At 44.2% G+C, this 27275-nt stretch overlaps 2 protein-coding genes across 4 annotated transcripts in view; one reads left to right on the top strand and one right to left on the bottom strand.

Moving 5' to 3' along the window:
- The window catches only part of trappc9 (trafficking protein particle complex subunit 9), a 54328-nt gene extending 32108 nt beyond the window's left edge, over positions 1-22220 (bottom strand). Inside the window, exons 1-17 of one of the 2 annotated variants that reach the window (XM_088366058.1) lie at positions 22120-22196; positions 20830-21428; positions 20147-20292; positions 19945-20070; positions 19358-19384; positions 18564-18685; positions 17822-17947; positions 17508-17724; positions 15939-16082; positions 13892-14018; positions 13301-13446; positions 11422-11507; positions 10463-10589; positions 10263-10395; positions 8642-8805; positions 6760-6912; positions 3610-3728 (exon numbers count right to left, since the gene is read on the bottom strand). In XM_088366058.1, coding sequence (XP_088222184.1) covers positions 3610-3728; positions 6760-6912; positions 8642-8805; positions 10263-10395; positions 10463-10589; positions 11422-11507; positions 13301-13446; positions 13892-14018; positions 15939-16082; positions 17508-17724; positions 17822-17947; positions 18564-18685; positions 19358-19384; positions 19945-20070; positions 20147-20292; positions 20830-21413 — 2547 coding nt within the window. In that variant the 5' untranslated portion in view covers positions 21414-21428; positions 22120-22196. Of the gene's footprint in view, positions 1-3609; positions 3729-6759; positions 6913-8641; positions 8806-10262; positions 10396-10462; positions 10590-11421; positions 11508-13300; positions 13447-13891; positions 14019-15938; positions 16083-17507; positions 17725-17821; positions 17948-18563; positions 18686-19357; positions 19385-19944; positions 20071-20146; positions 20293-20829; positions 21429-22119 lie in introns of both variants that reach the window. The other variant, XM_088366057.1, reaches the window with a different exon arrangement.
- A 1218-nt stretch (positions 22221-23438) lies between these two features.
- LOC148379717 (sodium-dependent neutral amino acid transporter B(0)AT3-like) lies at positions 23439-27156 on the top strand. 2 transcript variants are annotated; one of them, XM_088366060.1, is made up of 14 exons: positions 23440-23504; positions 23747-23807; positions 23936-24030; positions 24115-24268; positions 24336-24476; positions 24550-24681; positions 24757-24938; positions 24997-25107; positions 25174-25286; positions 25367-25670; positions 25769-25973; positions 26035-26194; positions 26267-26429; positions 26492-27156. In XM_088366060.1, the coding sequence occupies exons 3-14, from the start codon at positions 23986-23988 to the stop codon at positions 26687-26689; spliced, it is 1908 nt and encodes a 635-aa protein (XP_088222186.1). In that variant the 5' UTR covers positions 23440-23504; positions 23747-23807; positions 23936-23985; the 3' UTR covers positions 26690-27156. The 2 variants fall into 2 exon arrangements, with proteins under 2 accessions (XP_088222185.1, XP_088222186.1); XM_088366059.1 differs by having other exon boundaries at positions 23439-23504; positions 26035-26429.
- The last annotated feature ends 119 nt before the right edge of the window (positions 27157-27275 follow it).

Genomic DNA, 27275 nt, shown 5'->3' with positions numbered 1-27275 from the left:
TTGAAAATATTACTTATTTGTCACCCACTGACTCATTCCCCTGCATACAATCCCCGGAAAATGACTTGAGTGGTACTGTAACAATAAATGTTATGGGTTAAAAAATTTGGTATTTTCTGAAATGTCAAATATGAAGTGTAAAATGTTCCTGTATTTGATATCCACTCAAATGTCTCTGACTATTGTACTATTCACATCAAATAAAATGCATGTCCTTGCTTCAGTCAGTAAACGGGATTGTGAGTGTGTCCTCAAAAGTGCTAACCCTGGACCCAAGACGTTTTAAGACCCGGTGGTGAACCGATAAAATGATCAAAAATACCAGAATATGAAACGGTGGCGATTCGCAACGCAGGTAATAACGAGACGACCCGGCCCGGGTTTAAGACATGAGAACGAGCGGGTCAACAAAGGGTCCACCGTAGCCATCAAGTGCAATGAACGAGACGCGTGGCACCCGAGGGAGGCCCCCCGCCACATAAAACAAGATGTTATTGGCTTCCGTGTGATATAAAAAAACCAACGAGATGTCCAGAAACAAGAAAGTATCCAACTGGAAATATCCCAATTCCTAACAGGGCCGTAACTCGGGTCTTGCCAGAATGAAATGGCCGCTCGCTCGCTCTATGAATTGGATGGAAACTGCTGCGCTGACTCCCCGCCAACGCCGTTATGACAAAGCGATGCCAACAGGTTTGCTGACTCACCGAGGAAGTCGAGTCAAGTGCACCGTTTTCACTTCAATTCACTCAAACGTTAGCAAGCCTCTTTTTTTTTTTTATGGTCTCCCAAAGGTTTCATTTGACAATCTAAGTGGAAGCGGGACTCCTCCAGGAAAGCACTCAACATCTGCAGTCAAATGCACTGGAGTGATTAATACACTGCAATTATCATCAAGTGGAATCGCAAAATGAGAAAGGTCTATAATTACATACGTTGTCAAACAAATACTCGGGGTTAGGCGAGCGCGAGGAGTCGAACGAGCTACGAGCGCGGCTTCTGCAAAAGATCTGCCAATGTCTCGAACCCCGGGGATTCCAAAATCCATGACGGGTTCCCCGGCACCTAGCGTCTCATCCATCCTCTCGCTCATGGCCCGCCGTCATTTATCGCCGCCGTGCTTTCTGTTCTCGTCTACAGGCTGCAGTGGGCTGATAAAGCGGCCGAGGTAGAAGCGCCAACAGATGGCGGTTGCAACCTTCAAACACATCCAAGAATGTCACTTCATCCTTTTTCTGGTGAGCCAACCCTGGAGTAGTACAGCAAATATGCTGAGGATTACACGACATTGTGATGACATCATCGAAGGCGTGCCGACGTTATGAACTGATCATGTGCACACTGACTTAATAAACGTCGGTTGTTGAATAAAAAGCTCCTTGGCAGAGGTGATGAAGCGGATCACAGCGCCAATGACGACAACAACACCTTTGGATTAGTCTCAATTACCCCAACTCGCATTTCCGGGCAAAGCGCGGTAAACTTTCCGAGACCTGACGGCGAGAGCTAAAAATAGACGTCCTTTGACAGATTGCCGCGCGCTGCGCCGAGCCCAGCTCGCCGCCACGAGAGGGATGGATGGTTTATTTAGTCCACGTGTTGTCGTCCCCCCCCAAGGCGTCACTGGAGACAGTTGCGTTAAATAAGGGCAAATCTTTCACTGTTTGTCAGCAGCTTGGGGGGGGGGAAAGGACAAGCGAGGCGCTTCGTAATATAGAGCAACTCCGATAAGGTTTTAAAACTTTTTGCAATGCTTCACGTCTTTTTTTTTTTTGTCTGGATGGTAGCGAGGGTGCCGTTTTCTGCAGCAGTTTCATAAATAATGCGGAATCATTGCACCCATTCACAACCGGTGGAGTGTTTGTTTTCTACTCAATTGCTTTTTTTTTTCTCCCCTGGACCATGTTTACAACACCTCTTAACAATTTATGAAACAACACAGCTACACGGCAAAAGCACCCCTTTAAATCCCCAATCAAAGCAACAAGAGATTATTTTAGGGTTGTTTGTTTTTTTTAAATGTTGCACCATTTTAAGACATTTAAATCTGCTGGAGATGATGTCAGCTTGTAAACAACAATCTAATTTCTAAGGCTCCACTGGGAGTAAAGCTGCTCCTTGAAAAGCAAAAACCTGATGATGATAATAAACAAGCCAAAAGACAAAAGTGGGGGGGGGGGTTAATCCCGAGAACGTCATTCGGTGGCTAAAACGAAGGATCACATTTGGGCAGACAGCTGTGGCAGTTATAAATATCCGTATCGCAAGCTGGGATCGGGGAGCTGAAGCGCCGTCTGCGGCACTCGCCGGCTAAAAATAGCACTCAGGCTGGCAGGCAGAGGGACGAAACCCACTCTGCTTTTTTTTTTTTCTCCTCTCACAATGTGATTAGCGCTAAACAAGCTCCGCCTACTGGAACCATCAGGCACGTGTTGTATTCAAATAGGATGCAGATGTTTTCTGTGGTCGTAACAAATATGGCAAAATCAGATCTTTTCAGACCATCTGCTTTTGAAACAAGATAATTACACATTTCTCATTATGCTCGGTGGCAGTTTCAAACAAATAGCTGATTATTGTCGCAAACACAGGTTTGCTTTAACGCTATTGTGATTTGAAAAAAAAAATCTGCTCGTTGGTTTTTGTCTTTCAACGTCTGTGTAAAATGTGTTCCCATGATATGATAAGCACACATTACAATCCTGAATTATTTCCTGTGTCTGCACTTTGCCATCTCTGTTGCGCTTGTTTTCCATCAAGTCACATAAATAGTGCATAACCAATTAATTTTATCTTACAATATTGCTTCTGGATTAGTTAAAACAATAACCGTCCCAATTATCGCACACTGCAGACTTTGTCATGGCAGAGTTGACGGGAGCAAGTAGACTCAAAGCAAAATACTCTAATAAAGTGGTTGAATTTCATTTTTTGTCTCTTCTAGTTCATTACTTGATTTAAAAGAAATAATGGGACAGTGCATGCAGTAACAAGACCTGATCTCCAGAACACAAAAATGTCGTGGATGCATCTTGGCAGAAACTTAGACATATTAAATATAATTGGCTCTGCGTGTTTTCAGAGGGGGGGGGGGGGGGGGGGGGGGGGGGCATTTTTTGTCCTGCGCGCAGCACGTTTTTTTTCAAATGCGTCTTTGGTGGCCGGTGGCAAAAAATGTCACCGAGATTGAGCGTCCAAAAAAGGTCAGCGAGTGGAACATTGTGCCGTCAACGTGGCAAACACGAGTACCATTTGTACACTTGGGAATGACATTTTCTTGGGTTCCAGCTTCAGGGCGGACTTCTAGTAGCTAAAGTGAGACATATAGATTTTTTACTCGCATATTAGTAAGATAAAATCTTTTGTGAGCTGTCTAGTTTGAAACATTTGATCCTAACTGTCCAACTGCAGCAGGTTGCCTTCCCTCTCACACACTTTTGCACTTTGCCTGAACTCTGTTTATCTGCAGACACAACATATTCAATTTATGGATAAATAAAACTAGCGGCGGCCTGGTTGGTATGTATTGCTCTCATCATAAATGGACATATAAAAGCCAACGACTACTTTCATCTTTATGCGTCCGTGCACTTCACGAGGTTTATTCACCTTAATATGACTGTACTCCCTCTTGCCGGAGTCGCCGCTGACAGCCTTGCTTTCGGATCTGGGTTTGAGGACTTGACGCAAAGGACTGGAGATTGGCAGGCCTGTCACACTGATTCCATCTGAAATTTAAAAAAATAAAAAAAGAAAGCGACGCAGCATCAGCAAAAGGTTATTTGTAAGCGGAGGCGAGCGAAAGGAGAACATTCCCAAAGTTAAATATCAGCAGTGTTTGAATATCCTTAATTAGCACACTCCCTTTCGACCTTCTGTGCAAACGTTTGCTTTCCTCAAAATGATCAGACGGCCTCATGGATTTGTTAATTGTGTCCATTTGCCGACCTTGAGTGCAGAAACAGGAGCGGCTGTAAAACTGCGGCCGCTGCTTTCAATCCACTCCATAAAAAAATAAAATAAACGGGTATGCGTCATGACTTGTGTGACACTGTATAGGAGATTTGAAAAAGTCAGGGAGGCGACGCTAGTTTGTCGCCCCCGATTCGGCCGTCAAGGCACTGCCGGAGTATACTAACGAGCAATAACACGGACACTTTCACACTTTACGATGTGTATCCTGTTCAAGGGAGCACACATGACTCTCCGTGTCCCATGCCATGTGAGTAATGGATGGCCAGATTAACGCTGGCAGCGCTCGCAATAACCGCCTTGGTTACACACCCCGCTTCCGATCCGCATCGGTCTTGTTCTGGAGAATTGAGTGAGCTCTGCGTTTGTGCACATTTTTTTTGAACAATGTATTTGAGCAAACAAAATGTAAACAAACACTGGATATATTGTAGTATTTGTTAGAGGGGGCGGAGTCTGGTGGGGTCAGCCACGCCCTCTAAGGTTCATACAAACACTACAGTGTGCGACTTTGGGATTTCGGGTAGGGCTGGAACAGATTCATGTCATTTGCATTCATGTCAATTGGGAAACTTGATTTGATATCCGAGTCAATTGAGTTAGGTGCCACTGTGGGCGGAGCCACCACTTACACATAGACGATGAGCGCATCAATGCGGGGCTACGACACTCTTCTCACTTAACATGATAAAGCTGCCAGCGAGTCAAGACCCATTTGTCCCGAGTGATGACATCACTCCTGTCGGGTACTGAGTTATGGTGTTGTCGTATCAAGGCGGAGCCAAAGTGAGGGATAAACTCATTTGGGGATATATCGGGCAGGCTCAGCCTGTGTCGAATGTTCCCTCCTGACTGTGTTCTTTGTCTAATGTGCCCCTCGTCAAAGGACATCAGGTCCAACAGGGGAGGAAAAAAAAAAACAGATCAAGTTGATCGATTAACCGCCTCCATACGTGCATACAAATAGAAGAAAATGATTACTTACCAGCCCCGATATAGCATGACAATCAGTCACTTCTGATCTGGACTATAAATAAACACTAATGTTAACACAATGCGTCTGTGACGCACACCAAGCCCGACACGTGAGCCACAAGCCGACGGGCCCGGAGCGTGCCGTTGCGAATCAATCCATTAATAGTAATTAAACCAAATGCTGCTAATTTAATTCATCGACGACAACATGACTCATCATGAATTTGCATAGCGAGTCTTGTTTTCAGAGTAGCAGCTAAATGGAATGAATGAGGTTGTAAACACATATAGTTCATATTCTACGTTAGTGGACCTTTCCATTAGTCACTGAGAGACTTAGCTATTCATTTTGATCAGGGAACAGTGTAGCAAAGAAAGAAACATAATTCATGCTTGGATGAGAAATTCTACCCAGAATGTTGCAGTCTCTCTTTTTTCCATTTGGACAAAACAGCATTGCAGTGAGTATAATGGGAGCCATATGACGCCTAAGCCACCTATGCTTGAAAGGGATTAACTGTGTTTAGTTTTGAGTGAAAACAAATTTAATCACGGGCAATTGCAGTAACTTTGGAAGATGAATGAACGTCTGTCGCATTCAAGTTTACGCCAAGCGAGGTCCCAAAATGCTGTTTGACTGCCAGGCAAATCTCTTAGCGTTTCACGGCAGACTGAAGGGTTTTTTTTTTTTTCTTCTTTCTGTTCTCTTTTATATCTGGTGTGTGATGACATTCACACATCAGTGCACTGCTGGTGGTGCATGTTACGGCACCACGCAGTGATTGGTTTGGCTAGAGCTCACTGAGTTGGGGGGGGGGGACTAGATTGGGGGTATGCATGCAGAGTTAGTGCCGGTGGGTTGCAATGCATCCTCTAAAAATTCATATAATATAATATAATATTAGAATATAATAATGAATGGCTGCTTTGTTGAAAAAAAACAATCCGCTCTTAATCATGCAATTTAATTGACATGTCAGTCCAACCCTGACGAAAAAAAAAAAAAAACCTGCATCACTGCGTCATAGCAACAGCAGTCAGAGGCTTCGTCTTGGGCAGTACCACGCCTTATCTCCTTTATTCAGGGCCTCGATTATTTCTCAGCTAATTAAAAACAGCGCAACGGTATCGTTGAAATGACCTCATGAAGGAAGATAAACACCCAGCGCGGCACGTGTTTACTCTGTCACTCATCTACGTCGGCCAAACACACGCACGGGCGCGCCGAGCGGAAATCGGTGTGTTGCAGGCGTCAGTCCATATGGGTCCCCTCATAAATATTTATCGGAACGAGAGGTTCAACAGTCGCAAGGGGGGAGGCGTCTGGAGCGAGGAGGGAAAGAAAGAGTTTGAGCTTGAACTTGAGGAAGAAAAAAAAACACACAGAAAGGAAGGAACACATTGAGCGAGCTCACAGGCAGCCAAGAAGGTCAGACTTTTTTTTTTTCTCTCCCTTCAAATTTGGAATACAAATGAGAGGAGAGGCCAGGATATGGCGAGCGAGCTAAAGGTATAGGGACCTTAAAGACCTCTCTCCTGTTACGCCGAATGTGAAATAAGGCAGCCTGATCCTCATTAGCGGGCGAAGGGAAATGTAACCGCGGCTCTCGTCTCCTCTGCGGTCAATTAGGGCACTTCTTAATTGAAACGTCCGCTCTCGTCGTGTACGCTGGCACAAATAGTGCACAAAAAGTTGCTCTGATTGGCTTCGCAATTAACTACAGGATCACAAACGATGCAAGTCGAGCGTCATGTGACAAAAAAAAAGGACTAAACAAACCAGATGAATATTCTGGACTTAGCTGGACTTACCGTCATTAAGGTCCTGCAACAAGTTCTCCTGGCCAGAGAAGTCCAGTTTGACGTTAATGTCTACTGTTAGCGTAACAACCTGGCCGGGCTTAAGCGGCATGTGAGACGCCACTTCGTCCAGGTGCCAACTCAGAAAATCCCCAAACACTTTCTCTGCAAACATAAAGGATACACAAAAAAGCTTATTTCAAAATATCTTTGCTTAAAGCAGTTTGAGAGTACATGAATACGTTTTGATTTTAAAATCTTCATCGTAGCAGGCCGGGTTAGGTGAAGTGCCATATGTTGGGAGTTTACACATAGCTGTCCAGAATGGATTGTCCAAAACAAAAGAAATGTATTGTGGCAGCAGGCGAGTAGTATAATTTGTGCGTTTTCTTTGCCTTGGGGGATAACAAAGCTGCTGATTGGCCGGCTGCGCTCCTGCCGGTCTGCAGCACGACGACGCCAGGCTCTAATTTACGCCGGCGACGAGTGACTCAGCTGCATCCACTTGAGCCTCGGGCGTCAAATGAATGATGCATCACCTGAATAAAGCGTGTGTTCATTCCGTGCAGGTGAGCCACTCCTTGTCGCCGGGAAGGGAGCAACAGGCGGGCGGATTTTCAAGCCGCGAGATCTGCATGCGCCTTGCATTTTTTATGAATAGCACCCATCTTTACAAATTCGTGAATTCACGAGATGAGTGAGCAGAGAGATACATTTACTTTTCTTTTTTTTTGGAAGACTCGCATTTGTGTTAACGCTTCATTAAGTTGTCAAACGCGGGAGGTTCAATTGGTCAGCTCAAACTTTTGAGAGCGAGAGGAGGCTGCCTTGCTCTAATGTGGCTCATGCTACAGAAACACAAATCTTTTTGTCCCTCCCTCCGTGTCTTCCCATGGTGACTCGCGCATCTTTTATTCATCCGGCACTTGCTGGGAATTCGGAATTGTGCCACGAGTGAGAAACCCGAAGGAAACAATCCGTGCTGTCGTTTTAGTGGCCAGGAGGCGGGCGGGCGGGCGTGCGGGAGCGCGTGAAGGCCACTGATGATGCAGCTCGTCGCCATGGTGCTGTCTTGTGACACCGTGGCCTATACATCTGACCTTTAATTTGTCATCCTTGACAAATCCGCTTCCTCTATAGGAATTAAAACGAAATAAAATGAGGCTATTATTCTTGTTACGGCGTCCAGCATTCGCAAATTCATGTTAAAAATCGCTCGGTTCGTTTCACGAAACGTTCACGGAGAAAACGAATAACGAAACAATTACTTGTTGTTATTTTCACCAGCGCTTTCATTGGTTCCAATTAAAAGCGACACTCGCGGGAAAACAAAAACGATTAAAAAACAATTAAAAGAGGGACAAGGCCCAAAAAAAAAAAAAAAGTTTGTCACAACATCCACATATTGACATTAAAATGCCCTTAATTGCTTAAACTATCATGACAGGAAGAAACTAAGTGTCATGAAAAAAACTGAGCGAGACAGAGTCAATTTTTAAGTTAAGGTGACGTGAAAGTAATTGCAACAAACTCGAGGACTGCAGCTAACCTGCATCATAAAATAACAATGACAGTCATTTATAGGCGGCAAGGACAGTCTGAAGTGCTTCAATGGCGATACGCCACATCACCTGCACAAGTTGAAACGGGTTCTTTCTAAAAATAGCGCCGCATTTTTCACACTGACTGAGAACGACATGGGGAGAAAAAAAAAAAAAAGGCTAGACTGAAAGTCAGACTGCAAAATAATGACGAGTGACCGCATTGATCTGAGGACGCCGGCACGTGTCCGACGCAAGTGACGTGAAAGGAGGCGGAGCTAAAAACAACACGAGTGCATTTTAGAATTGTTCAAAATAATATGCCCTAATAAAGCTGGGACGTAGCGACTTACCTTTGGTGGTGACTATCTTGGAGGTGAGCTCCAAGCTGGCGATGTCCTCGGAGCCAATGTTCTCCAAGGTTATGGTCATCTGCTGGCCCTCGCCATTGAAAAGCTGGACAGAGACCGTGCTGGACAGTTCCCCTTTGGACATAGGCTGAGATGTGTTGGCTGACCTGAGTGAGGATACAAAGAAGCCTTACATTTTGATTTCTATCCCTTTATGAAAAAAACAAGACTAACAATTTAAAAAATATATATGAATCAGTTACTGTTCTGGTCCATAACATAAAAAATAGGCAAAAATGCTGATCATTGTTTTCCCAAAAGTTTATTTTTATTTTTTATTCAATACATGTAATCAGTCTGCTTTCATGGAAAATAACAGCTCTTGGAGAATACTAACTGTTGATAAGCTGAACTTTCAAGGCTTTGGACAATTTCAAACGATTCATTGATGAAAAATCACGATCGCTAATGATTACGACGCTAATCTAAACCTTTAAAGATAACACCAATAGCTTAGCAACAAATGAAAAGTACTCCAAGTTCTGTTGCAGGGGGAAAGAAAAAAAGTGTGAATGCTTAGGAGCGTCTTCTGATCTTCAAGCTGAAGGTCCATCAGAGAACCCCGGAGACCGCCTATTACATTTGTATTCTCTTTGCCGCGCGTCTCTGCTACAGTACTCTCGGAAGCCGAAAAAGAACAAAAAGCTATTCCACATCAAACGTGCTGTACTTGAAGGTGTGAGCGAGGCTTTTGCCGGCGTTATGCTTTCCCCGGGATCAGACGCTTGCTTCCTTGCACTAAGTTCGATTAATTCCCTTCCTCTCCGGTGTTGCTCGCAGGGGAAGCCTTGCATGTAAACAAAATGGGACGGCTTCTTATAAATAAATCCAGAGAGGCCAAATGTGTCCTTGCCGGAATCCCTGCTAATTGTGGGTTTCCATTGAACAAAGTTCACAAAAGACATCACGATAGACCTCCGGAGTAGGCGTTACCTCGGCATGCCAAGCATGGCTCAGCAAAGGTGCTTTGTTGTTTGATAGTCAGCCAGAGTTCACGCAAAATACAATTTTCAAACTTTATCGACGTGAGGCGAGAACTCGATGCATTTTGGGGAGGATTCAAATTAAAATTTGTTCATTTTGCCGAAGGCCACTCGCCTAGGGACCGAGTCAGAGAAGTGAGTGGATGATTTTTGCGTCACATACCACCTTAAAAAAAATACAACACTCTCTAAATGTCATTTTATTGACCGAATTAGATTTTAGTCATAAAAAATCAATTTCATATTATTGTAAACTACTGCAGCATTGTGCACATGTACAAGGAACATTAGATACGGTGCATTAGGAAAAATACTCCCCAAAATCGGGGGGGGTGAAAAAAATCAATCTATTTTTTTTTTTTTATCTGTAACAAGCAAAAAGTACTAATTTCTATGAAACCTTGTGGACGCGCTGCGCCTCAAGACTCCACCAAGGCCAAACTACACACACAAAAAAACAAATCAATAAAAATGAACTAATCCCCAATCCCCCAAATGTCATAAAAAATGTAGTAAACATTCTTAACAATATGACCTCCTTGGCAAAGCAAACAATGAAGGGATACAAACGATCCACTAACCGTGGTAGTGATGTACTGAGCTGAAGACGAGGCAGCGAGGGGATGACCTCAACCAGGCATCCGTCAGTCTTCACCCCGGGTAGACCCTCCAGTAAGCAATCGCTGCTAACGCCAAACACCGAGGTGTGGTACCCTTGGATCCGAGCGAGTTTACAATTAGCCTTACCTTTTCTTTCCAAGTCGGGCATTCATCAACTCACCATTGACGGTGATGTTGCCAGAGGTTCGCGGGACGCCCACCAGAGTGACGGGGTAGAGGCCGGACTCTGCCGGCAGTGACAGCCCCGCGGGGAGGGACTCGAACTCCACTCCGGAGGTCAACAAACCCTAAGTCAAGAAAGGCGCACTGATTTGCTGTTTTGGTGCTCGAACTGTATTCAAGGCCTCGCATTTACATTCCCCGCACACGCCGCACGAGACACAGCGTAATGGATGACGCAATCGGTAACAGCAGACGCTACCTCACGAAGGACAAGGCCGCCAAAGACGAACAAGCTTTTGACCTACATTCATGAACAACGTCCTTGGGGTAATCCATAGGTAAATGCAAAGTAGTGGCGAGTATCACGCATTGAAAATCCGCATTCCGGCATTAAAAAAAGATAAATATCAGAGCTGGTAATTGTTTCGTTTGGGCTGGCAGCTGTTAATTGGCTTTTGTTTTCTTTTTTTTTTAAAATAAATCGCAGGGTTTAATGGCGATTTCCGCTTAGAAAGCTGACATTATCAAACTGCTATTAGGAGATAAGAGGAGGCAAGACTCGCTGTTGCGCAATTTAAACTTTATCCTACAATATAAATAAATCCAATAAATAAATAAAATTTTAAAAAATAAATAAAATAGATGAATGGGAGGGGTTGTGCCTCCATATTGAACTTCTCTATTCAGGCAGGAGAGGTTGCGCGAAGCCATAAAAGCGGTGTGATGCTCCCCAGATGGCCTCTTACTGTCAAGCAGTGAGTAATTTGCTCTCACCTCCAGCCGATGCGGTATTACGTTGTCCGAAAAAGCTTTTAAGGGATGTTAATTGGACTATCCGCCATAAACACGTATGACTCGACGGGGGTTCGGTGTTTGGAAATTGAATGCTTTGCGGCGGCGGTTAGATGTGGCGGCGATCGGCAAATTGAGTGCGAGTGTGTCATCAATGCCACTGACCACATTCTCCACCCGGAGCTCGTAAGGCATGGGGTTGTAGACCATCAGCTGCACCTCGCAAACATCTCCTTGGACCCACTGGAAGTCTAAAAACAAGGCAGACTCAATCAATTACCTTTGTACTTATATGTCTGGAACAATGTCAATGATGTCACTTCATGTTGAGGAGAGAGACTGAGAGAGCAAAACCACCATAATGACATTGAGCTTAATCTTACTTTCATTTCATTTCAAATATTGCAGATGGCTCGTGGAGTAGCCATCATTTCTGATTTGATAGCATAAAATGAAACGTTAACATTTGCAATCGCATACGGACCGACGTCTGCGTCTTAGACCCTTGGAGGCAAGAGAAAGCAAACAGAAGCAATGTACCTTGGGAAATTAAAAGCTATATTGATACAAGATAATATTTTATGTGGCTTTGTACTCTGTGAAAATTAATCGACAACAGATCGAAATAAACGAATCGATTTTAAAAATCAATTGGGTTTTTTTTTCCTTAATCCTGTGATTAAGAAACTAAGTACCAGCATCAGTGTGATAACACAAGACATCAACATTACACAAAAAAATAAATAACCACATCGTGTTTACACGCAGCGCACCGGGGATGTCGTTGGGATGCCTAGTGTATGACAACGGATCAGATAAAAGGCCCTATCGCAAACATCAGAGTGAACGCAAAGAGCCTTTGTTTCACGTCGATGCGATGAGCGGCGTGTCTTTCGGAGATTAAGAAAACACACATCGCTCGTACGAGGCGCATCCATCGGCTGCAGCCGCCGTCTCTCCGAATGCTAATGACCATCGGGGGACGTAAACGCTCGCTCCGAGGGCCGTGCCACTAAGGGAGCGTAATGAAGTTCTCCTCGCGTGTGTATTCCACTGATCACAAGCCACCGGGGACCCTCGTGTGTTCTTCCAAGTCTTTCAAGTCGCCGGCTTCAGAGTGGGGTTAAGACACTACAAAACTGAAAATCGGGGGAAGAGCTCAGCTTGAATTAGTCGCAGAGATGAATGCGCGCTCACAGGCGTCAAAACACATCGGGACTGCATTTGTTCTTCCAAGATGCGTTTCGCAAGTGCGAGGACGCAATCAAAACCTCATCAGCCGGCGGGGAGCTCCCGGGAGGAAGCGCGGATTTCATCTCGGGATTGGTTTTTCCTCAAGTAGTAAAAAAGGGAACTTCGGGGAGCAACGTGGTGTTTAGAAAATGTCAGATTTTGTGTATTACTCAAGGCGGGCAGGGCAGTTTTAGTTGTAGTTTTAATTAAAGTCTATTTGCATTTTATATCGCTCAAAGCAAATACAATTTTGAAAAAAACTTCAACAAACTAACTTTAGCAATATTACCTATTAAATTCAGTAGCTCTTGGTGACATTAAATCCAAATTTGATAGAAAACTATTTTACAAAAACGTCATACAATTCAGGCTTATTTAATTAAAATAGAATGGCATTCATTTTATTCTGGTTTATTTCTGCGCAAATAAATCACAGCCACTCAACGCACAAATAATGCACAAGCGGCAAAGGCGGAAAGTGACTGCAGGTAGCGTCTGTTTGCAGAGGGAGATAACAGCCGTCGGCTAATATCGTCTAAGGATAATTAAGGCGGGATTATAAAAGTCGCCAAATGCTCATCTTGTTTGATAAGGCCGTGCCAGATAAGCCTCAAGTGGAGCGAGCGAGCCCAGTCGAGCGGAGTTCCGTCGCGACGCTGGCAACCGGAATATTTAATCAATTCCTTCGTGGCTCTTCCTCGCCTTTGTGCAGTCGGGCGCACCTCCTGGCCTGATCAAGCGCCTTCTCGCCATATCAAGGACATACGGACGCCGGCGCTGATTGAACGAGTATGCCGTGGAGAGCTTTTACCGATCTTCTTGCAGCGCTCCTCTCCTCTGTTGTGCATGACGATGGGCGAGTAGATAAAGGGGCTGGCCGTGGAGGCGTTGGGACCCAGAAGACCTTTCACCTTGTGAGGACGCAGACTCACCGGGAGGTTGAGTAGCTTCACTGACCTATTTGAGGGGGGGGGGAAATTCTGTGTTCCACTTAATCTGCATTTTGAAATGATACTCAACAATATCACACCTATTTCTTGTTTACATACAAGCAGAAGTAGTGCCACCATTTTGCTGTCCAGGAACTACTACTGTCTGTAAAAGTAACTTGGGGAGGTTCATTGAGGTAAACGTAGTGTTTTGGCGCTATGATAAGTGCAACTGAAATTGCAACTGAAAGCCTTTGTGCTGTCTGTAATATTCCTTCTTTCCAAAAATAATAATGTCCAATTTGACTGCCACCGTTAGCACGATTATTATTGTTGTTGTTGTTGGACTGGTGCTTTGCTGAATTGTACTGAGCGATGAGTCAGCACTTACTTGCGCTGAGAGTTGTTTTCAATTAAGTGTCCAATGAGTGTATTTCACTAGTGTAATTCATCCAGTGACAATGTTGACTCACCGAACAATAGGGAGCTTTGTAAAAGGCACCGGTAGGAGCTTAAGGCCATCCGGTAAGGTGATGACCTCCATTCCCCCCGGGCACTTGGAGGTGTAATTTTCCAGGCTCTGAGTTACTTCTTTTTTCTCTAAAAAAAAAAAAATGTAGAAACATCAAGTTATTTTTATTTTTTTATTTTTTACTGTGCAGGTTTGGTGTTGGCGCGCCATAAATAAGCCAAACATTAATGGCCTGTGAGGTGAGTCTCCCTCAGCAATACCACGCAGAGTCTTGAAATAAAAACGTTAAGCCTTATTGTAGCATGAATAGCTTTAAAGAAGGAACATTACTGCTCACCCACCCGTAAAAATTGCTTTGGCTGGGAAGCGGCCGGCGTGCGTCCAAGGACACTCGCTTGCGAAGAATTTCAACGGCGCTACTACGCGCTTTTATGAAAACCTCATTGTGATGCTCGAAATGCACATCCGCTGAGCGTATCTCCAATGACATCATCGTTGACTGCTACTCGGCATCGTTGAGCTTTTCAAAGCTTACTCTGCCTTATCATACGATCCTTGAGGGTGTCACTCACTCCGGGATGACCCATAATTAGCCATTTGAGCACCACTGGAAATGTACAGTAGCACCCCCCCCCACACACATTTATTTCCATGACAATTACTTGGATGCATAGCGTTGACGTGCACAAATTTGGTTTGCTGAGTCGAACTCATTGTTATGTGCTAATTTTGTATTCCACGCGCGCTGCAAAAGAGATAAATTACCGCCAGTGGATACGACTGTAGGTGCGAGTTCACAAAAAAAGCTTAATTTACATGCACAAATCTTTGCTGAGCCCACCATGATTAATCTTTTTTTCTGAACGCATTGTTGCGCAACCGAGAAAAAAAAAAGCACAGCAAATTTGTCTGACTGGCGCTCTTGCAACCTCCATGAATATTTCATTTTTATTTATTTAACCGACTCAAGTTTGGTGTGGTTAAATGAGACATCATGGATCGGCATTTTTACTTTTGTGTCTAAATGCACAAACAACTTTTTGATGGAACCTTAAAGCGGCTTCATCTTTTTGCCGCAATCATCCCCCATCAAAACTAAGGTCGAGGCTTTTAACAGACTTCCCCAATCCCGCTCGGGGCCGAAAGCGTTATTGCTCGTGGCGGACGTGCAAATCATTACCTGCCAATCTCCATCTGAAACTTTGCGTACACAAACACATTCCGACACATTGCGTCGATTGGATTTACTCAGCTGCACGGGCGACCTAAAATCCTCTGCCTGACATCTTCAATGAGACACAATGCGGAGAGACGTCTAAAGTTGGACCAAGTAAAGATGAAAGATAGGCTCAGCCAACAACTCTTCATTGCAAATCGAATGAAGTGGATGTTCTGGCAACCCAAAGTGAGTCGATGCAAATCGGATCGGGTGTTTTACATTAAGTCGGCCTCTCGAGTCAAGCGAGAGCTGCACGATTTGGATAAAATGGATAAATTTATGTAATTGACAGCCACACAAAATGGAAACAGATTCAAACTAAGAAAGTGAATTGATAACTCAACGGTACATAATTGAAAGGACGCCTCGCAAATGACCAGTTTGCCGGCCAAAGCTCCTCGCGCTGAAACCAAACGTTACGTTCGCTAAGCTCGTTTCATCTCGGTCATAACTTAACTCCGCCCGCCGCATCCTCGCGTCCATTCACGTGCTCGGCGGCCAAGCGGGGATTACGACCGGCCTCTATTGTGCGGCCAGAAGATTGCCTGGCTCACGTTGTTTTGGTAAAAGCTCAAACTGGCGGCGCAGGATTTCTGGTCACGGCACAATGTTGCACTCGCTCCAAAAAGGAGGCGGCTTTGTTGTGCGCCGCACACTAATGAGCGCGCTGCTGCTATCACAAAAGGCCAGGGTGGCTGTTTCCAAAATTTTTTTTCTTCTAAGAAGCACCTCACTGGGTTTAAATAGAACATGTAATTAAGGAGCAACACTGCCTTTTTGTTTTCAGTCAAACTTTTCTCTCCTCTGCCGCCGCGTGTGGTCCACCGACCTTGATCGGACAGGAAGTCCAGCATGGTCTGCAGCAGGAAGGACAGGTGGCGGACGGACAGGCCGGGGTTGCCCATGCGGCGGGAGGCGAACACCAGCTCGTGCAGGAGACGGATTTGAACGGCGGCCCAGCCTCGATGCGTGCCTGCGGGAGACATGACCGGCGGAAAAGTCACACCTGTGCCTCATTGTTTGACACGAGTGCACGAAATGCAATTCTCTCACAAAGCTACATTTGTGAACATCTGCAAATAAACGAGCTGAACTTCCATCCGTCTGCCGCAAACGCGTGTACGTGCTGCTTTGAGACTAGATCTATTAAGTGCGCCATTAAGGGGAATACGATGGGGGGAAAAAAAGGGAATCGTCAGATGAAACTGGGGTGGGGGGGGGTGCTGAAAAGGGTGAGCTCACGGGGGATTTTAGCACGGTCTTGAGCTACTTAAAAAGACATTAGTGCCACATCGCCGTCAAGTGCATCCTCCTCATTAGAATGCATCAGCGAGTGTGCCGCTTGACAAACTTACATCTCATCCCGCCGGCCGCCTAAAGGCTGACAACAGTCTTTTCCCACAAGTCACACTTGCCCCCCCCCCAAACCCACCCTACATAAGGAACAATTCTACTTTGGAGCCGTTCCAAACCTTGCCCATTTGTCTGTATCATATTGTTAAAAAGGACTGCATTGTTGGACGAGATACTTTAAGGGCCTCCTTTCATTGCATTTTGATTTGGAGCTACACCAAAATTGGATGAGGTCTTACCTTGCCCCGCACCAACCATTCATCACTTTAATCAGCAACAGGGACACGCTTAAGTTGAAGGTTGCAAAAAAAAATGACGCAAAAAAAAAAAAATTGACGACACAGCAAAACCTCGAAAGTTAAATGTTGGATTATTCAAATATTCAAAAAAATCGGAAATGACTCAGCATTTCCTCCATTTATTCACTGACATACTCAAGCAATTATTTGAAGGACTACTCGAGTTATATGATTCTCAAGACTTTTACTCAAGTACTGACCACGCTTTGCCATTTCTGCTGGCAGCACAAAAGCGATTGTACTCCCGACGTTCGGCCGCTACAAAGAAAAGAAAACATCGTGCAGCCTTGCTTCTTATTTGTGTTATTTTCATTGCAGTAGTAAAACCCGGGCGGCCGCATTAAGTGACTCAATCAACCTGCAGCTCGTTGCCATTCAAAGGGCAAACGAGGCGAGCCATTGTACCAGACCAATCCTCTTTCTGCATCTCTCAAATAGCGATCATGGGAGATAACACGGATGTCCTTGAAGCTCTTGTGTTCCATCTTTTATATCACGAGCGTTTCAAAAGGCTGTGGAGTGGCGGTGGCGAGCGCCGAGGGGCTCGAGAGTCTGCGCAAGCCGGAGTCGCCGAGGGCCCATGAAAGGGGCCGGGTGTTTGCGCTTGAATTCACAAAAAGCCTGAAGAGGCACTCGGCGAAAGACGGCCCGAAACCTGAGTAGGTGATGCGCAACGGTCTTTGTCTGGACAAGCTGTAAACTACCGGTTGCGCTTTTGGAAATCATTCCCGTGTGACGCGACCTACCTTTACTGAAGTCTTTGGGGTCGAGGGAAAGGCTGTAGCCGGGCAGCGTCTCCAGCAGCAGCTTGTAGCAGGCCCTCCAGCCGGGCTCCGGGATGGTGGGGGCCACGCACTGCATGGCGGCCACGCGCTTGAAAAACGCCGACTTGCGGCGAAATCCGATCAGTTCGTACAGCTCCGACAGGATGCTGTAGCGCTGGATCTTCTCCTCCTCGGATAGCTGCCGGCGGGAGAAGAGCAGATGGCGCCGTTTAACTCCACCGCTGGAATCTGTATATTTATAATTTGAATTTACAAGCGCTCCTAAAATGGCGTACCTGTCCCAGATTGATGTAAACGGCATTCTGCAGGAACTCGGAAGCCTCTCTGGCCCGTTTCTGAATGGCCAGCACGCGCACGGCTTTCACGCAGGCCTCGAGCTCGATCACGCCGGCGTTCTTATACTAAAAGGGGAGATAAGGTGGAGAAGGTTGATACAAAGTTAATTGTGCGTTCGACTGCGCCAGCCAATCTTTTCACGTTCCGTGAGACTGAAAAAATTTGATTTATCGGGCCTTCCATTAATTTCCCCCGCACTTCCACACTCATTGTCTGCTTATTAAAATTCAATTAATACCTGAATAGCTGTGTGATTTCATTGTGAAAGAACCAGTTACAGGTAGGGGGAATTGGTACCCAAAAAAAAAAGTCAATTATAATAATGAAGATAAAGCTCCGGGTCCTCGACAGGTAATGAGCCTTCATTCGGTGCTCGGTAACCGCCGAGGGATGGGTTGCAATCGTGTTCTTATGTACATTGTATTTCGACACATCTTGCAAGTATGGCGAGCACTGACTCATAAAAGTTTGGAGACAAAACCTGCTCGTGTGTGCGTGTTATTCCCCCATGTATGTCCGAGTGAGTAATGCGGTAAACAGCAGCTGTCAAAAGCACCAAGCTCCATAGACTCACTCTCATCAATCTCATACTGCCCCCTGGTGCTGAGGACGCATAATATGATTATAATTATGATGATGTGGTCAAATATGAAAATCACAAATTCCATATTTTTGAAATACCTTTCCATAGTAGGAGATCGCCTCTTTGTACTTCTCTATAACATCCTCCGGGCTCAGGCAGTTCTTGGCCCGCCCGATCTCGGCACTGGTATCGGCGCTGATGCCGTTGGCCGTGAGGGCGCCTGCGCTCGGGAAAGTAGGAGGTGATTAGTTTGGGGCGGAAGGAGGCACGGCACGCTCTGCTGCCACACTTGATGAAATGGTGAAAGGAAGCCAGCGGAGGGGGACTTGACTCCGCTGCTCAATGCGTGAATAATCTATAAATGCAAACAAAACACTCCGGCCAGCTGTGTCAAATATGCGTGCGGCGTATCTAATTTGTGATCAAGAAGCCTGCTTGCACTTTATATGATTGAATACAAATGGAAGATTTTGCATTTTGCAGGCAGATAGATTGTGAATTGTCAATAAAGCGAGGCTGCAATTTTTTTTTAATCTTCTAAAAGTGGGTATACCAAAAAAAAACTAAAGTTTCCATTTTAGCAAAAGTGGAATTTTGGATGCACAAGTCCTATGGGACTGTGTTGCGCTGCCACCTGCTGGAGAATTAAAGTCTCAAGAGTCCCAGAAAGTCGCTGCGCTCATTTGCATGGGACCAGGACCGCCCCCTCAAAACAGATAAGTCCTCTAAAAATGTCTAACAATTCTTAAAATCAGACAATTCAAGAATAGCATGAGAAAAATAACATGGTGGAACGGCAATGATCAAACTAATTAACTAGGAGCTTAAGAGTTGGCATGAAGGCATGCAGGAGCGACTAAAAGCGGCTACGTTTGGTTAGAAGCCATCATACCTGGGTCAATGAGAACCTCCTGAGCCCCTACAGAGAGAAAGAATGCAGGTTGACACAAAGAGCAATGTTAGCAGTGTTAGTCGCCCAAGTTACTCCGATGATGAACAAAAGCATTGCACCAAGTATGCTTTATTTACTCCAAAAGAACGTGCACTCATATGGACTCAGCCAATTATGGGGCAGGAAGTGTCCGTACATCATTGAAAAGCATCAGAAGAGAGGCGAGGGAGTACAAAAAAAATAAATGATTGAAGTGATTGTAATTCTGGCAGCGCTCGTCTTGGTCGTGCCAGAAAGGCCGCTTGCCAAAAAATGTGATCTGCTGTGATTGGGGTGGATAAAAGCAGATCACTCCGACTGAGCCCTAATTATTAAAAGTGAATGAGGAACACTCGGCCCTTTATGATGAGCTCAGTGAAGGGTGCAGCATGGGAATTGACTTCACAAAGGCCCATTTTCAAAGTGAGACAGTTCATTGGAACGGAACGCCGTGTTAACTGCATGTTAATACACGGGAAGCAACAGATGGAGTGGATTAGTAACAAAAAAAAATAACACATATCCAGCCCAAAAAATTTCATTCTCACCTGGTCTGTGGCGTTTGCCCGCATCAACCGGTTGCGAGATATTTGCCTTGTGCATGAGCGTCCTCCCCGCCGTGCCTCCGGGATAGTGCAAGATGACAGACGCCGAACACAGACCCTCCAACGCAGCTGGACAACAACAAAAACAATTCAAGGAACATCATATCATGGATTTTGTTTTGTGAAATTATACACGGACGCTTACCCCCCAACCAAAGGAAGTCATTCACGCCCCTGAGCAGCTCCACGGCCATGTGATAGTGGACCAGGGCATCCTGCAACATGCCCGCTTGGAGACACAAGTCGCCCACATGTTTCCTCATGCGTCCCTGGCAGCGCTTCTTATAATGCCTGAAGAGCAACGGCGAGGAACTTGGTGACACATTGGAAGAGGCGTAAGCTATACAACACATTTTGCTAGCGGAGGAGAGTTGGTGCACTCAGGGGAGGGGGGGTGAGCATAGGCAAAGGGGAGCATTGAAACTTTGCAGCCATCTATAAAAACAGTTCAGCATGTTTTTGGTTTTTTTGCTACAATTTGCAAGTCTATGCAATCTATCTGTGTTATTTAACCCTAGGGGAGGAAACAGCTTGGAATCATGAGGTTTGGGATCGACACGGATTACACCGAGGGAGTCTCACCTTTTCGCACCCAACAATAAACTCACAGGACAGTATGTAAGAAAAAGAAAAGGCAGAACAAAATAAAGCAAGATGAACAAACAAAAATGAAGGTAGACGACAAAAAAAAAAACATTCTCAACATTGCATTGTGTTGATGCTTTATGATCCTCTCAGATTTAAGTGCTTCAGCGCCCTCTTGTGGCCCAACCACAAAGAGGACAGGAAAAGCTGTCGTTCGGACACCGCTACAAAATTTGCACTCACCTGCTGTCAGTGTCCAAACCCACAAAGTCCTTCTTCTCAAAGGGCACACAGAGCAGAGGGATCTTATCGCCCGACTTGTCGGTGGCACGGTCCAGCCGTTTGGACTCCAGGACAATAAATATGGACTCCACAAAGTCCTCCACCCTCTTCTCCACGTCGGAGCAGTCCTCAAAGCTGGGGTAGAAGGCCACGTCCGTCCTCTGCTGCTCGGCAATCTCCCCCTGGAGCCCGAACACAAGCAACCTGGAGTCGTAAAGCGTGGAGCCGTACACTTCCTTTTGGGCGTGGAAGCGCTCGGCTGTCAGAGGCCAGTCCTTGGAGGAGCCGCAGGTGGTGACGGCCACCAGGCCCACCACCTTGCGGTGCGTCTGGAAGTCGCCCCATTCGTTGTTTTCCGACAAGTAGTGGTGGCGATAGCGGATGTAAAGGACCCGCTGAGAGTCCCGGATGGTCACTTGGCTCACACTGGCGATGCGCTTGTAGATCTTGAAGAACTGGTCCTCAGGCACATTGCCGACAGGTTGGACCACCACCAGAACTGACTGGTGATCTTCAGCACATTGCAAGTAGTCGGGGACGCTCATTTTCCCATGTGGTTCCTTGGGGCAGAAGTAAAAGTATGAGGGCTGGACTGCAAATAAAAAAATAAACTGAAAATATAACTTTTCTCTTATTTTAAATGGGAAAAAAAAGGTATTTCTCATAATATTACAGAAGGCAAAGGTTATCCTACCTTGGTGTTGCATACAATTATTATTTGTTAAGACAAAAAAAAAATCTGCAGTTAGTCTCCATTTCTATTATTCTATTAATTAATCCAGGTCCAGAAAGATTGCCAGAATATGGCTAGCCACAGGTGCTACTAGCTCATTTATTTGCAACATGATTTGAATCCCCTGTGGCTAACGCAGAACTGTGGAAAAAATTACTTTTTCCACATTAAAAACATTATCATAAATATTAGATTTCTCTCGAAATTAAGATTTAAAACACCGTTTTATGCTCTGACATTTGACATACACTGTTAAATAGTAATGCACAGGAGGAGTTTGGATTATTTAATCATGAAAATTGGATTATTTAATCATGAAATGCAAGCAAGCACAACGTTCTACATGTCCATTTGACAGTTCTCTTGTAGCTTAGCCAACTAGCCGGTGCACAATAGTCACGTTGGTAACACCTCAGGCTGCAATGTAACCAAAGGGTTAAATAGCACACATAACCATGCATATATTTTCAAATGGCACCATAATGACTTGTATTCCATTTAATCGTGCATTGCATTACCTTTCTCAGCAAGCTGTCAAACGTTGCAGCTTCCTCCTTCGGCTCACGGGTTGGCGACGGAAGAACAACAATGCAGTTTAGTTTCAAAATAAAAGCAAACGCCAAAACATAGTGGTCTACTAGTGCAATTAAAAACTACTAGAACATAATAACTTACCGGTCTAGTGGTTTAATTAGAAAAAACGAGAACATAATAACTATACTAGCAACAAATACTTAAATCGAGTGTGCTGAAAGCTCATCAATCGAACAAAAATAATGCTTTTATTTTGAATAAGCAAAACCTCTTTTCCTGTTGCATCCAGAACAATAATCCGTCTGCTACAAGTGTCGGAACTTTAGTTCGGTTATAAAGGCCTTTATTGATTACTTATTCATAAAAGAAAAACATCAGACTGAGCACAAATTCAACATAAGGTGAACTGTGCACAACAAGAACATTTCATACTAAACTAATTCACAAAATAAATACAATAAAAATAATTATAAAAGAAATGTATAAGCAATAATCTGTATATATATATAATCAGCAAATAAAATCTTAATATTATCAAATACCATTAGGGCCTTCCAATTTCTTACCAATAAAACAAAAACAACTGTCAACATTTTGTATGAATTATTTGACCAATATTATTCAAATTTTAAGCATTATTTTGGTTTTCCTCTTTTGCTGAACCAACTCATATTTATTGTCCTTATGTGGGTGAATCATGCATGTCTCAGAAATCCAGCACTCAAATGCAGGTGATAAAAGGTACTTTGTTCAAATCGGCTTTGCTTAAAAAAATGTGAGTGCATTAATTTGAACAGAATCATTTGTTTAAAATATATCAAGGTACATACTGAATTGTCTTTTATTGGAGGAATATTCTTTTAAGGAAATGCAACATTTACAGCACTGACAGGTTCATTCATATCTTTGCATCATAACCTCTCAAAGTGAGCCGCACCATATGGAATCAACTCACAATCCAAATGAATTGAATCATTCCACTTTCAAATCGGATCATCCTTGTATTGTATCACACCCCAAGTATTGAGATACGTATCAAATCATCTTCAATACTAATAAACATAAAAGGTGACAGGCCTGATGTATTTAAAAGATCATTTAGGGAATAAATGTTAAATCAAATTTAAAGTGCAACGCAACTAAGTAGAATTGTAAATGCATCTTTGAAAAAAGTCTGTAATATAAAAATGAATGCAACCAATTTTTTCTGATGACACTGAGCGAAAGAACCGTCAAAGAAAATGGGACGTTTGCGATGTCATATTAAAGACGGAAAGGTTTAAAGATGTAAAAATAAAAGATGTTCGATATATAAATAGGATCAAGACTGGTGATTCCGTGCATTTCAAAACGGATTTCCCGAGGAGAGGTCAGTGACTTTGTTTCTCACACTTCTGTTTTAGAATTTCTCAAATATTCCTAATGTGTAAAAGACATAAAAATGTGCCATTAATTTTAATATGATTGAGTTACGGCAACAATGTACTGTATATAAAGTATTGGCTTGCTTTTTGTTATTCAATGTTCATTTTCAAGTCCACTCTAGTCAATGTAAAATTAAGAAAAATACTTTTCTTTATTCTTATAATATGTATTTTTATGATAACACAGAAAAGTAACATAAAAGGCTTTCAAGAGAAACGGATTCCTGCATTCAGACTGCATTTAACAGGTATTCCAAATTCCCACCTCCAATTAAAACATGAACTCACCATTGATGGACAAACAATAAAAGTGACCGGGAGTCAATGTTTCACAATGTTTTCACCTCATGACTTTAATGTGATTGGCTTTTTGCAGAATCATTCCTTCAACCAATACTCTCGTGAAAATCACGCCTGAAGAAATCAATGACCCACAAAAGCGCAATGGTCGAGAGTCCCTCCAACATAGAGGTGAGAAAAGACTCAGAGTCACACCTCATTCGTGCTGCATTATTTGTGATTGAGGTCTTGTGGTGTTTTTTATTCCTCCTCCAGCTCAACGGCGTCAAACATGTAGACTCTGAAGATGCGGAAGACAAACAAATCAAATGGGACAACAAACTGCAGTATTTGCTCACTTTGATTGGCTTTGCAGTTGGATTTGGAAACATCTGGCGTTTCCCCTTCCTTTGTCAAACTTATGGAGGAGGTAAGATGCCATCATTGAGCATTTTGAAAACAGTTGGAGGCTGTCTAAAGGGTTACTACTTTCCCAGGGGCCTTCCTCATCCCATACGTGATCGCTTTGGTCTTTGAGGGTCTCCCCCTCCTCTATCTGGAGTTGGCCATCGGGCAGAGGCTCCGCAAAGGAAGCATTGGATCATGGAAGCACGTCTCACCCATAATGGGTGGAGTAGGTGGGTGAGCATAGAATACCTTACTCCTTTATTTCTTTTGAGTTGTGCTAACATGGTTGTTTTCTTCTTGCAGGCATTAGCTGCATGTTTGTGTCTTTCCTGATTACCCTTTTCTACAACTCGGTCCTGTCTTGGGTGATGTGGTACTTCTACAACTCCTTCAAAAATCCTCTGCCTTGGAGCCAGTGTCCAGTTAATGACACAAGTGTGTCTTGGTGAAGGCTTCAGCATTCTTTGAAGAACATTTGACAATGTCTAAATGAGCCATTGCCCCACGCAGATTTGACTCGAGAATGTGAGAAAAGCACGTCGGTCAACTTCTTCTGGTATCGTCAGACCCTCAACATCACCACTGACATTGAGACCAACGGTTCTCTGCAGCCGCGGTTGGTGGCTTGCCTGGCTGTTGCCTGGTTGGCGGTCTATATCTGCTTCATCAAAGGAATCAAGTCCATGGGAAAGGTCAGTTGGAAAAATGTTTAGTCTGACTTTTGTATTTAAAACTTGGCTTTGTTTTTAGGCAGTATATGTGACAACCACTTTGCCCTACCTGGTTCTCACCATTTTTCTGGTCCGTGCCCTCACCTTGCCTGGAGCCATAGATGGACTGGTGTATCTTTTCACCCCAGATGTAAGTTTGCTTGGCTTCTTCACTTAACAGATCCAAACTTAGCTGATGTGGATTTTTTTTTTCCAGTGGGAGATACTGAAGAACCCTCAGGTGTGGCTTGACGCCGCGACTCAAATCTTCTTCTCGCTCTCGGTGGGCTTTGGAGGTCTCATTGCGTTCTCCAGCTACAACAATGAGCAGTAAGAAGATGTCATAGACAAAGTGTGTTGTTCTGTACTTATGCATTCTTTTTTTTTTTTTGTGTTCTGTGCAAATTTAGCAATAACTGCGAGAAGGACGCACTTTTGGTGGGAATTACAAACAGTGCCACATCCCTGTATGCCTCCATCGCCATCTTTTCCATTCTGGGCTTCAAAGCCAACAACGAGTTGCAGAACTGTCAGAAGGAGTACGTGAGGGTCTTCCAGGAGATTTACAGTCTGACTTCCGAGTTTGACTTCAAGTTCGTCAACGAGAGTAACGTAACCTATAACCAGTTGATTGAGACTTTGAAGACGGAAAATTCAAGGATAAACGCCACGCTGTTACCGAGAGAGTGTAACCTAAGCACCTTCCTTGACCAGGTAATTCTGAAAAATATTCTTTTTTGGATTGAGATGTTATTCTAGTGGTGCCGTCAGTGGCTTGATACCAATTCCAAAAATATATTTTTCTTTTTTAGAGTGCGTCTGGAACTGGCCTGGCTTTTATCACGTTCACCCAAGCAGTGCTGGAGATGCCCTACCCTCAGGTATGGGCGACCTTGTTTTTCCTGATGCTCCTCAGCTTGGGCCTGTCCTCCATGTTTGGCACTCTGGAGGGAGTCCTCAACCCCATTCGTGAGCTCGACATCATTCCCAAATGGCTCTCCGTTGAAGTGTGGACAGGTACGTGAAAATCAATGAGATGGAAAGTGAGAAGGTAGTTAGGATTTTTTGTTTTTTGCAGGGCTCGTCTGCTTGACCGCCTTTTTGATTGCGCTCATCTTCACCATGGGTTCTGGGAACTACTGGGTTGAGGTGTTCAACACTTACGTGGGCTCCATCCCCCTCCTCATTATTGCATTTTTCGAAGTGATTGGAGTGTCGTATGTCCGCGGAATGAAAAGGTCTGAATTTCTTCTTATACCTTGCTGTAAAAAAAACAAAAAGAGTCATTTGTTTTCCTCTTTGTCCTCAAGATTCAGTGACGACATCTTTTTAATGACCGGGAAGTATCCCTGTCGTTACTGGAGAATTTGTTGGACTATCATCAGTCCTGTGATGATTATCACAGTATTGATTGCGTACGTGGCTCTGGAGGCACAGCATGCTCCCACCTTTGGCACATGGAATCCTGATTATGTAAGCAAATTGTACATTTCTCACATCGTTCAGTTTGGAAAGATGTCTGTTTTTTGTCTTAGGAACTATTTCCTCAAACTGAGGTCAAGCCTTACCCGGGCTGGTTGGTTGCCATCAGCGTATTGCTCAGTTCGGTGCCGTTGAGTCCCATCCTTCTTGTGGCTTTGTACCACAGCATCAAGAACACGTCCAGGCATAATGTCAACCCGTACAGGGTTTCCATGGAGAATTCCCTGCAGGAGGAGCAGCAGTCCATGTAGCGTTTGTTAACATCATGATAACAGCATGGTTTTTTTTTCTGCATTTACACAATAGATTTGCAGTTCATACAATGGAATGAATTTATGATATGATTTTTTTTATCATGATGTTACAGTGATAAGGATTTTACCCGACTATATTTTGATGTCGGTACTTTCGGCACACAAATGATATTTCTTGTGGAAAAATACCACAAAGTGTAACGTGGCTTGGACTTTTTCATGGAAAAATACCAAGTGTAAATCAAAGTCCACACCGCGCACAGAATGTAGTAAAATAGCTGGCCGATTTTCAACTAGCCATCTTTATTGATTGTACGGCTGGTTTACTGGTGGTGGTTTATGACTAGTGTCTCATTAAAGAGCTTTGGCTCAAGTGTGGCCTTCTGGGTTGAGCGAGTGCAAATTGAATTATCAGATGATGCTGCACGTGAGTGAATCCATATATTAAATACACCTTGAGCATGTTTACTGTTGCATCCTTGGCTGAGGAGGAGGAACTCTACTTTATATCCCGTCATCAAATAGATTGAATCAAAACATTGTATTATGAGCAATTTGCACGCCTTTGCGGAAAGCTAAACCT

This window comes from Syngnathus floridae, chromosome 21, assembly GCF_059516105.1.
Source record: "Syngnathus floridae isolate MCC-2025c chromosome 21, RoL_Sflo_1.0, whole genome shotgun sequence".
NCBI lineage: Eukaryota > Metazoa > Chordata > Actinopteri > Syngnathiformes > Syngnathidae > Syngnathus > Syngnathus floridae.
Note: the sequence above shows the minus strand (reverse complement) of the source record. Positions and strands in the feature narration are given on the sequence as shown.

What these genes read in the sequence shown, in the direction of transcription:
- LOC148379717 (XM_088366059.1), top strand. Translation starts at nt 23,986, where the DNA reads ATGACCCACAAAAGCGCAATGGTCGAGAGTCCCTCCAACATAGAG. An exon ending in TCCAGCTACAACAATGAGCA is followed by an intron (nt 25,287 to 25,366) that starts GTAAGAAGATGT and finishes GTGCAAATTTAG; the next exon opens with CAATAACTGCGAGAAGGACG. An exon ending in CTCCGTTGAAGTGTGGACAG is followed by an intron (nt 25,974 to 26,034) that starts GTACGTGAAAAT and finishes TGTTTTTTGCAG; the next exon opens with GGCTCGTCTGCTTGACCGCC.